Raw genomic sequence first — 11,582 nt, 5'->3', positions numbered from 1 at the left:
AGGTTTTATATTTCATAGCACTTATGAAAACGTTCTTTTATCGTAAAAGTTATGAGTGCCTATGGCGAAAATTTAGGCCAAAAATTTTCCGATTTTCATTATTTCCCTATTTATAAAATTTTTGTTTTTTGTAAAAATATTTGTTTTTGTTACATATATGTATATTTGAAATCAAAAAAGCGCCCCTATAGATAATAAAAATAATAATAAAAGAATTGTTTCCTTTTGGTTGCTGGGTTTTTCTTATTTCGCTTTGTTCTTCTCTCTCTCATCGTTCGTTTGACAGTTCGCTCCTCAAATTTATTCTGCACGGTATTACAAACGGTTAGAAGGACATTTGTAATAATAGAATTTTAATAGAATTTGGACTATTATTTAGTAAAAATAGCTTCAAATCGAATCTTAATGTAGTAAAGAATATTTATAAGTGATTTTGTTACTTTTCTGTGCTTGTATTTAAGTGAAATAAGCGTCTGTAATAGGGCATTTTTTCAAGCTTATGCAAAAAAGATGCATTTTTTACGTTAAATATTGCTATTAATTCTTAATTTTAATTTATAAAAAGTAATATAAATCAAAAGCTAAATACACACCAGGCAACCGTTGCAGCAACACGGCCATGTTGAAGCAACTGTTGCCTCGTGTGTAGCTGTGTTGCCAATTGATTTTCGTGTTGCTGCAACCGTTGCCTGAAATATCAAATAAATTTGATTTTTGGGATAGGTTGCTGCAACCGTTGCTTCGTGTGTATCCTTGTTTATTGGTTTTACTCGTTCAGTTCGTTGAACACAAGCAAAGAAGAAGGTTCGTGCGGAGTAAAATAAAGTGAAAAAACTAAAAATTGCAATTGAAAATAATGAAAATTATGTTAATTTTATTAACGAATATAAAAATTTGAGAGAGCTGTGGGATATAAGTAGTGAAAAATATAAAAATAAAAATTTTAGAAAAAAAGCATACGAACAATTAAAAAATGAATACAATAAAATTGATAAAAATGTCAAGTCCGCAAAAGAGTTTCCTGTTGCAAGATACCGCAAAGTTATTGCCAGTCTAATTTCCGCTGATATTGCCGCTCTCATTATGGTATCTTGTTTCGTTATTTTGGCCTTTACGAAGTCCAAAAATTTTCTAAACAGGGCTTCGTCCATCCTCATGTAATTTTTATAGTCCGCTGGTTCATTTTCCTTCAGTTCTTTCAGCAGCCTCTCGTTCGAAAATTCGATTTTTTTTAAAAGCCAATTTTTTGACAAAATTTTCTTTCTCTTCTCGTTGCTGTTGTTGTTGTTGTTAACAGCATAGGTAGCCCTGTCAGTGTAGGCATATCATCGTTCGTCTTCGTCTAGCTCATCTAGGGGTAGGCCCAGGAAACATGCTGTTTCGACAGGTTGGGTCCAGAGGGAGAGGGGGGTTAGATGAGTCGGTTTGAGGGGGCATGTGAAGAGGTGGTTAGTGTCGTGCGGGGTACCTTCACATGCCGGACATGTGTTTGGTATGTCGGGGTCGATTCTGGATATGTAGGAGTTTAACCTGCTACAATATCCAGAGCGTAGTTGTGCCAGTGTTACACGGGTCTCACGGGGAAGCTGGAGCTCTTCATCTGCAATAGGTGGTGGTTGGACTCCGATTACGGCATTCACAGGACGGGAGTTCAAAAAGGTGGTAACGGTCTCCCGGTGAATGTCGTTTATAGACTGTCTAAATACTGTCCGGTCCAGTAGGTTACGGTCGGTCTTGTCCTGGATATCGCCAGCGTAGTCAAAGAGGTGTCTCCTGACGTGCCTGGGAGGCGGCTCGGGCTCAAGCAGGTGTCTGCAGGGATGAGACCTGCGGTAACATCCGAGCAGGAACTGCTTGCTGAGCAATTTGTTGTGCTCCGCAACTGGGAGCATTTGTGCCTCGTTGTGCAGGTGTTGAATAGGTGACATCAGGAGGCACCCGGTCGCTGTCCGAATGGCGGTACTTTGACAGGTCTGTAGCTTAGTCCACTGCGAATCACTAGTTCCAGGCGACCAGACAGGCGCAGCATAGTTGAGAACCGGCCGGCCAATTGCCTTAAATGTCGAAAGCAACAGTTCTTTGTCTTTGCCCCAAGTGCTGCCGGCCAGCGATTTGAGGACCTTGTTGCGATTTTGGACCTTAGTGGCAATTGCGGTTGTATGCGCAGAGAAGGAGAGCAAGCTGTCAAAGGTTACACCCAAAATTTTGGGGTTATTCACAGTCGGAATTGGTGTGTCATCGACTTTTACCTTAAGGGGCAGCTTGACCTCCTTTGTCCAGGTGGTGAAAAGGGTCGCCGTGGACTTGGTGGGGGAAAGTTGTAGATTCCTCGCAGTGAACAAGCGAGAAAGGTCGGTGAGGTAGTCGTTCACTTTGGAACACGGGCCATCGATGTCATTGCCCGACGCCATTATCGTACAATCGTCAGCGTATGAGATCAGGGAAACTCCCGCTGGTGGTACGGGAGTTGCTTCAACAGTTGCCTCATGTATATCTAGCTTTATATTTAAATTCGGTCCACGCACTTAGACATTATAAGCAAATGTATCGTCGTGGTAGAAAAGGAAAGCACAGCCGAAATCTTCGATAAGCGTTTTAGCTAATGCTTTTACTTCCTCATCTTTGCTACTCTGGAGCAGTTCATTAACAGTTATACCAATGCGTGTTTTAGTTAATATTTCCAAATTGATGTTGAGAGCTTGCAATGATTTCAGTAGATCCAGTGCTTGATCTTGTCCCTGTAAAGAAATACGACAACTATGTTAATTTTATGTTACAAATAAGCATATCTCAATAAGGCCGCGCGCGCATTTCACTATCAGCCTCTTCTTACCAACAAAATGTTTGTAACCGAGTACACTCCCGGGCGACGGTTGCCGCATAGCGCCAACGCCATTGACATGCATCTTATTATTTACTTACCGTACCATCATTGGATGTAATTTTTTGCATTTTCCTTTGTATTTTGAAAACCTCTTCCTCGACACTCATCTTTGCTAATGTACTTTTATATTTTACGCTAAAATATTGATTCTGAAAAAGTTTTTCCACAACTTTGTCGGTATATCATTCACTAACCAAGCTGTATTTTTTCGTTCAAAAAATCCTCATGCATGAGTATTGGCTGCGGTTGCGGTGAAAGGGGAATTTATCTTTGACGTTGCCACACCATTGATTTTATAATTATGACAAAAATTTTAATGATAAGCTCTTTTGTGAGTAATACACGTGGGCTGACTTTTGGACAGATGATTCATGTAAATTTATTTATCCAATTAGTATATTGTAAACTCATATTTCAAAAATATTTTCAAAATTGAGCCGTTGACAGCAGATCTACGCAGACGTCTTGAAAAAAGGCAATTTGCCATGGACGAAAAATAAAAAATATTGCGTCGTTCGCCCTCCCTATCGGAAAAAAGTTGAAGCGCACCTATTAAAAAACGCTATATTTCCTTGGTGCCTACTGTTTGTAGATCTCCTTATATAAAAATTTTTCCTTTCGTAGTCACGATTGAATAGACTCGTAATATTATTTAATTGCTAAGCAATTTTTTAAACTTTATTTTAACCTTTTGTGCAACATGTCAGATTTTTTGCAACTTTTGACAGCAACCCATCAATTTTAATCACTCTTAAAATTTTGGTCACACCATTATAACTGTGAAAGTCCCAACCTCCTAGTGTCCCTATAGAACCCCCAGGAGAAGTTTAAAAATTAGGTTTTTTCCGACCGCATTTGCAGTTTGTACTGAAATACAGTTGAAGAGAAGAGTATACAGCAGTCGTCAACCCAGCAGGCATTTAACTTAGGTTTTATATTTCATAGCACTTATGAAAACGTTCTTTTATCGTAAAAGTTATGAGTGCCTATGGCGAAAATTTAGGCCAAAAATTTTCCGATTTTCATTATTTCCCTATTTATAAAATTTTTGTTTTTTGTAAAAATATTTGTTTTTGTTACATATATGTATATTTGAAATCAAAAAAGCGCCCCTATAGATAATAAAAATAATAATAAAAGAATTGTTTCCTTTTGGTTGCTGGGTTTTTCTTATTTCGCTTTGTTCTTCTCTCTCTCATCGTTCGTTTGACAGTTCGCTCCTCAAATTTATTCTGCACGGTATTACAAACGGTTAGAAGGACATTTGTAATAATAGAATTTTAATAGAATTTGGACTATTATTTAGTAAAAATAGCTTCAAATCGAATCTTAATGTAGTAAAGAATATTTATAAGTGATTTTGTTACTTTTCTGTGCTTGTATTTAAGTGAAATAAGCGTCTGTAATAGGGCATTTTTTCAAGCTTATGCAAAAAAGATGCATTTTTTACGTTAAATATTGCTATTAATTCTTAATTTTAATTTATAAAAAGTAATATAAATCAAAAGCTAAATACACACCAGGCAACCGTTGCAGCAACACGGCCATGTTGAAGCAACTGTTGCCTCGTGTGTAGCTGTTGCCAATTGATTTTCGTGTTGCTGCAACCGTTGCCTGAAATATCAAATAAATTTGATTTTTGGGATAGGTTGCTGCAACCGTTGCTTCGTGTGTATCCTTGTTTATTGGTTTTACTCGTTCAGTTCGTTGAACACAAGCAAAGAAGAAGGTTCGTGCGGAGTAAAATAAAGTGAAAAAACTAAAAATTGCAATTGAAAATAATGAAAATTATGTTAATTTTATTAACGAATATAAAAATTTGAGAGAGCTGTGGGATATAAGTAGTGAAAAATATAAAAATAAAAATTTTAGAAAAAAAGCATACGAACAATTAAAAAATGAATACAATAAAATTGATAAAAATGTCAAGTCCGCAAAAGAGTTTCCTGTTGCAAGATACCGCAAAGTTATTGCCAGTCTAATTTCCGCTGATATTGCCGCTCTCATTATGGTATCTTGTTTCGTTATTTTGGCCTTTACGAAGTCCAAAAATTTTCTAAACAGGGCTTCGTCCATCCTCATGTAATTTTTATAGTCCGCTGGTTCATTTTCCTTCAGTTCTTTCAGCAGCCTCTCGTTCGAAAATTCGATTTTTTTTAAAAGCCAATTTTTTGACAAAATTTTCTTTCTCTTCTCGTTGCTGTTGTTGTTGTTGTTAACAGCATAGGTAGCCCTGTCAGTGTAGGCATATCATCGTTCGTCTTCGTCTAGCTCATCTAGGGGTAGGCCCAGGAAACATGCTGTTTCGACAGGTTGGGTCCAGAGGGAGAGGGGGGTTAGATGAGTCGGTTTGAGGGGGCATGTGAAGAGGTGGTTAGTGTCGTGCGGGGTACCTTCACATGCCGGACATGTGTTTGGTATGTCGGGGTCGATTCTGGATATGTAGGAGTTTAACCTGCTACAATATCCAGAGCGTAGTTGTGCCAGTGTTACACGGGTCTCACGGGGAAGCTGGAGCTCTTCATCTGCAATAGGTGGTGGTTGGACTCCGATTACGGCATTCACAGGACGGGAGTTCAAAAAGGTGGTAACGGTCTCCCGGTGAATGTCGTTTATAGACTGTCTAAATACTGTCCGGTCCAGTAGGTTACGGTCGGTCTTGTCCTGGATATCGCCAGCGTAGTCAAAGAGGTGTCTCCTGACGTGCCTGGGAGGCGGCTCGGGCTCAAGCAGGTGTCTGCAGGGATGAGACCTGCGGTAACATCCGAGCAGGAACTGCTTGCTGAGCAATTTGTTGTGCTCCGCAACTGGAAGCATTTGTGCCTCGTTGTGCAGGTGTTGAATAGGTGACATCAGGAGGCACCCGGTCGCTGTCCGAATGGCGGTACTTTGACAGGTCTGTAGCTTAGTCCACTGCGAATCACTAGTTCCAGGCGACCAGACAGGCGCAGCATAGTTGAGAACCGGCCGGCCAATTGCCTTAAATGTCGAAAGCAACAGTTCTTTGTCTTTGCCCCAAGTGCTGCCGGCCAGCGATTTGAGGACCTTGTTGCGATTTTGGACCTTAGTGGCAATTGCGGTTGTATGCGCAGAGAAGGAGAGCAAGCTGTCAAAGGTTACACCCAAAATTTTGGGGTTATTCACAGTCGGAATTGGTGTGTCATCGACTTTTACCTTAAGGGGCAGCTTGACCTCCTTTGTCCAGGTGGTGAAAAGGGTCGCCGTGGACTTGGTGGGGGAAAGTTGTAGATTCCTCGCAGTGAACAAGCGAGAAAGGTCGGTGAGGTAGTCGTTCACTTTGGAACACGGGCCATCGATGTCATTGCCCGACGCCATTATCGTACAATCGTCAGCGTATGAGATCAGGGAAACTCCCGCTGGTGGTACGGGAGTTGCTTCAACAGTTGCCTCATGTATATCTAGCTTTATATTTAAATTCGGTCCACGCACTTAGACATTATAAGCAAATGTATCGTCGTGGTAGAAAAGGAAAGCACAGCCGAAATCTTCGATAAGCGTTTTAGCTAATGCTTTTACTTCCTCATCTTTGCTACTCTGGAGCAGTTCATTAACAGTTATACCAATGCGTGTTTTAGTTAATATTTCCAAATTGATGTTGAGAGCTTGCAATGATTTCAGTAGATCCAGTGCTTGATCTTGTCCCTGTAAAGAAATACGACAACTATGTTAATTTTTGTTACTTTAGTATAGGAAATTTTGTACAAATAAGCATATCTCAATGAGGCCGCGCGCGCATTTCACTATCAACCTCTTCTTACCAACAAAATGTTTGTAACCGAGTACACTCCCGGGCGACGGTTGCCGCATAGCGCCAACACCATTGACATGCATCTTATTATTTACTTACCGTACCATCATTGGATGTAATTTTTTGCAATTTCCTTTGTATTTCAAAAACCTCTTCCACGACACTCATCTTTGCTAACGTACTTTTATATTTTACGCTAAAATATTGATTCTGAAAAAGTTTTTCCACAACTTTGTCGGTATATCATTCACTAACCAAGCTGTATTTTTTCGTTCAACAAATCCTCACGCATGCATATTGGCTGCGGTTGCGATAAATGGGGAATTTATCTTTGATGTTGCCAGACCATTGATTTAGTAGTGTTAACTGAAATTTTTATGATAAACTCTTGTAATATATTAAAAGATATACATGTGGGTTGACTTTTGACAAAATAACTTACATCGACGTAGTATCTAATACTTGTTAATCACTAAATAGCTCTCTTTTAAGCAATATTTAAATATTCAGCTTGCACTATTTTTTCTTAAAAGCCGATTATAGCATTTTAAAAGTGACCGTGCAAAATAATGATTTATTCATTTAGAAGCACACATTGATTAGCCAAATTATTCTTTTGTATGCAACAGTAGATTTATTTCCGCATGGCTCAACTCGTTAAGTGCTATCCTTAATTTACTTTACCTTCCAAGCACGTTTTATATTTTAATCAGTCATAGAAAAAAAAAAAATAATAATTAAAGCAACACTGAAAGTAAACAAAGCTCCAAGAAGAAACACGAGTATTTGAATAAATTCACGTTCACATTTAATAAATTCACGAATGGCGTGATACCCATTTGTGTATTTTACTACGAGGACTAAAAACTGTTATTACTATGTCTGTCAATCTTAAGGATTTGTATTAAATATTAGTGTACTGACGCCACCTATAAATCGGACGAGTTTTTGAAGTGAAACTTCTTAGGCGTCGATGGACGAGCGAAAATGGAGAGTGAAGTTTCATGGCCATGCAACGTGCCAGGTATTTTCGTTCCGCGAGAGAGAGAAAAGATGTAACGTAGAGGAAAAAGAGAGGGAGAGCTATACTTTATATACATCTTAAATACACTTTACGCTATTTTTTCTGAGTTTTTCCTTGTGGTTGCTAATTTCTAGTGAGAAATAACACTGCCTACTGTTTGGCGCTTGTTTGCTGGTGCAAACCTGTAGCAAATATATTTGTGGTGCTTACTTTTTGGTGTGATATTTCCTTGGCGCTTACTGTTTGGGGCGTTTTTAGGTCCCAATTTTTTTGGCGTTTTTTTTGTGCCTGCTTTTTGGCACTTATTTTCGTTTCCTGGCTAGTGCTTGTGTGTACTATAAAGTGCTATCCATTCCGGCGTCGGATTTATTGGTATTGTCTTGCGGTAAATTGGGCCATTGCTGCAGTCCTGGAATCACTGCGTTTATGCGGGTGATAAAAGGTCGGAGTAGTGCGCGTTGTTACCACGGTTTGTGTCCAGCGTTTACCTACACCGGTCGACCATTCTCCGTTTTTTGTAAAGTTTGTTTATTTGTATTCTCTGCAAATGTTGTGAATTTATTTAGATATATATTCTTTTTCTCTTTCTCTCTCATTTTTTCTCGGGTCTCTCCCTCTTTCTTTGTCTGCCTTGAAAGATTCACTTTTTTTATATGCACTACGCAATGCGCACTTTTTTTCAATGCAGTATATACATTTTTCTTTTCGTAATTACGATTAAATAGAATCCTAATATTATTTAATTGCTAAGCAATTTGTTTAAACTTTATTTTAATCGTTTGTGCAACATCTCAGATTTTTCGGAACTTTTGACAGCAAACCATCAATTTAAAACATACTCTTAAAATTTTGGAGTCATATTGACCTAAACCCACTTTTAGAGATAAAATTTCTTTTAAGATGACTTTAGAGGAGAGATTTAAAATTTATGCAACTTAAAATTTGCTTTTATCTCATTTTTTATCACGTGCAACTGAATTTAAATGTATTGCAAACACTGTATACTATTTTAAATTAAATAAAACATCGAAATTTTTGTTTAATAAAAGTTAGTTTCTATTTAAATATCTCGAGCTGATATTAATTTAAATAGACCTTCCCTCCATCGAAATACTCAGACGTCCCTTAATGCTGATACAGCCAGAATTTAAATTTCTTGGAATAAAATTGTTTTTATAGATAATAACTAAACATATTTTAATAAAATAAAGTAGTAACTTACCACCTGCTAAATATGCTTTGGTTTTAGCCTTATCATATTAAGTAAATGCATTCGATTTGCAATAGGGATTTTATCTATTAATTCAAACACACAAAAATATTCTCGTTGAAAGTACTTAAAAATTTCCCTTACTTTCTGCAAACGCATTAGGCTGTTGCAACCCTGTAGCTATTAGCATGGTGTAACCAGCTGATTTTTAACATTGAAGTAATATTTTAAGCAGCTTATACCTGCCGGCGGCGTTTTTATTTCGTAACCTTCGTAATAAGTATTCATCAAATAAAACCTAAATAAACAAGATGAATAATATCTTCAAATTTCTACGAAAGCCGCTTACAACGGTTGTCAGTGCATCACAGCAGGTACCGAGAAGATTTTTCGGTAATTTTAACACTTTCAAATAGCGATTTCTGTGTGTACTATTTATTTAATTCCATTTCCAAATACAGCCTCACCACCAAAGCGTTTCTACAAACGTACCTCCGTGCTCTGCAATGACGGGAAGTACGAGGTAACACTGGATAGCCGGAAATTAAAGACACCGAATGGTACATTATTTACAGTTAAAAGTGAACCCCTGGCGATAGCTGTGGCCACAGAATTCGATGCACAGAAAGAGCACATCGAACGCTCCAAAATGCATTTGTCGGCGTTATGTTTCACGGCTATCGATAACCCCAATAGACATACAAAGACAGATATGGTGAACTATGTGCTGAATTACATAGCAACAGACACTGTGCTCTTTCAATACGACGTGGGTACAAGGGATTAAAAAAAAATTAAATATTAATTATGCTTGGACTTTCAGGATGAAAAAGAATTGTTTGACCTGCAGCGCAACGAATGGGATCCTATTATACAGTGGTTCAACGAACGCTATGGCACAAACTTGAAGAAGACTATGGTAATGTCGCCTCCAAATGTGAGTGCTGATGATAAAATGAAAGTATCCAAGTACCTGCTGTCACACAGTGAGGATGTATTATTTGGTGAGTGAGCACATGAAGCATGCACGCACATTTTTTTTTAAGTAATTCGTGTTTTTTTCAGGTTTCATATTCGCTGTGGACACTTTGAAATCTGTTTTGCTTGCCTTTGCTGCAATCGACCAGCGCATTAGTGTTGAAAAGGCCGTTGCGTTGTCACGCTTAGAGGAGGAATACCAATCGAAGTTTTGGGGGCGCGTTGAATGGGCGCATGACCTGAGTCAACAAGAATTGCAAGCGCGTTTGGCTGCTGCAGTGCTCTTTGTGCATCTCAATCGATCAGAACATTTTGTGAAAGAAAAGTTAATAGTTTAATGTAGTAGTGATATAGAAAAAATAAAAGTTAATTGTTTGTACATATAAGTAGCTGAATGTGCCTCACACAATAAAAAAAAAAACACTAAAACATATGCCACAACACAGGCAGCTATTGGAATATAATGCAGCAGTAAATAGCACGTACGTGGTCGGCAGGCTAATCACCTACCCTGTCAGAAATCAAATAGATTAACGAAATCAACACTAGACAAGTATTGTCGAGGCCCTATGCTTCCCAGAGGAGTGAACAAGGAAAAAAAAATATGGTCGTTTCCACGACAGTCGGTTCTACTTAACCGAAACGACGTGGATTTACATCCGGCCAAGGACTATCACTTCAGCAGCATTCCTCGTATATGTATGGGAAATGCTACAACAACTACAACAGCACGTACATAGTTGGTTAGGAGCAAGCAATGAAACAAGTAAAATTAAGGGGTTATATACAGTTAGAATTTTCAAAAAATCGATTTTTTTATTTTATTTTCTTAATGTTCATATATTTAAGAATATACACACAGAAAATTTAATTTAACGTTCCGGTGAATATTTTCGAAGTTATAAAGTGTTTGAAAGTGCTTTTCAAACTTTAAACGGGTTTTTCTCAAAATGGTGTTTCCAAAGTCGGTGACCAACATTACTCGAAAACGGCTAAACCGATTAGTCTCAAATTTTAACACGAGCTCCTTAAATATATTTTTTTAGTAATTAATAGAAGATTTTTTCTCCCCGATATTCCTTCGTTAAATTACTAGATTTAACATTACTTTAACGAAATCCGTTTGGTTTTTCAATTTCAGAGGGTCCAGTTCAGAGATATAGTAGTCAACGAAAAACGTCTCTTTTGTGTGGAGCTCCCGGAGATCAGCCGTAGCGCCTTTCCAAATAAATATTTTTACTAATACTAAGTCCAAAAATACAGTTGAAAGATAACACAATATGTGTACACATTTTTAGATAAATTAATTTAAAAGTTTTCTTAGAAAACAATCTGGATAATTCGCTTTTTTCGGCCTTCTAACTGTATATAACCCCTTAAGGGCCTTTTCCAATTTTTATTATTAGATGTTAATGTATGTATAAATTTTGTAACAAATTACAATAATGGAAAAGTCAGTCTTAAAAAGCGCTGTTATGACGATTATCCAGAATCCATAGGAAATATGTCGCAAAACTGGATTGGCAGGATGGAGTACAGCAAGCCAACCTGTGGCAATCATTTAAAGGAATTTGTTCCATTCATATTGTAAAAGACACATACCCTCTTTTTCATCAGAAATGAACCTGCAGTAAAGCGCTACCACATTGATTTTACCCATTAGAAGCCAAATGCAGAGTACAAAAATATTTTTGGATCCATCTTTATTTATGAATTA

The 11,582-nt window shown here is 37.7% G+C and overlaps 3 protein-coding genes across 3 annotated transcripts; 1 reads left to right on the top strand and 2 right to left on the bottom strand.

Annotated features, from left to right (window-relative positions):
• Positions 1 to 2,472: 2,472 nt before the first annotated feature.
• On the bottom strand, positions 2,473 to 3,120 carry LOC129249088 (transcription elongation factor S-II-like). Its single transcript, XM_054888714.1, has 2 exons — positions 2,923 to 3,120; positions 2,473 to 2,738 (listed from the first exon to the last, which is right to left on the bottom strand). Exons 1-2 carry the CDS (start codon positions 2,989 to 2,991, stop codon positions 2,526 to 2,528), a joined length of 282 nt encoding a protein of 93 aa, XP_054744689.1. The 5' UTR covers positions 2,992 to 3,120; the 3' UTR covers positions 2,473 to 2,525.
• A 3,161-nt stretch (positions 3,121 to 6,281) lies between these two features.
• LOC129249087 (transcription elongation factor S-II-like) lies at positions 6,282 to 6,940 on the bottom strand. The gene is made up of 2 exons (XM_054888713.1): positions 6,753 to 6,940; positions 6,282 to 6,547 (listed from the first exon to the last, which is right to left on the bottom strand). Exons 1-2 carry the CDS (start codon positions 6,819 to 6,821, stop codon positions 6,335 to 6,337), a joined length of 282 nt encoding a protein of 93 aa, XP_054744688.1. The 5' UTR covers positions 6,822 to 6,940; the 3' UTR covers positions 6,282 to 6,334.
• Positions 6,941 to 9,128: 2,188 nt separating this feature from the next.
• On the top strand, positions 9,129 to 10,604 carry LOC129249086 (ATP synthase mitochondrial F1 complex assembly factor 2). Its single transcript, XM_054888712.1, has 4 exons — positions 9,129 to 9,280; positions 9,349 to 9,656; positions 9,711 to 9,891; positions 9,953 to 10,604. The coding sequence occupies exons 1-4, from the start codon at positions 9,199 to 9,201 to the stop codon at positions 10,201 to 10,203; spliced, it is 822 nt and encodes a 273-aa protein (XP_054744687.1). The 5' UTR covers positions 9,129 to 9,198; the 3' UTR covers positions 10,204 to 10,604.
• The last annotated feature ends 978 nt before the right edge of the window (positions 10,605 to 11,582 follow it).

This window comes from Anastrepha obliqua, chromosome 5 (assembly GCF_027943255.1).
Source record: "Anastrepha obliqua isolate idAnaObli1 chromosome 5, idAnaObli1_1.0, whole genome shotgun sequence".
NCBI lineage: Eukaryota > Metazoa > Arthropoda > Insecta > Diptera > Tephritidae > Anastrepha > Anastrepha obliqua.
Note: the sequence above shows the minus strand (reverse complement) of the source record. Positions and strands in the feature narration are given on the sequence as shown.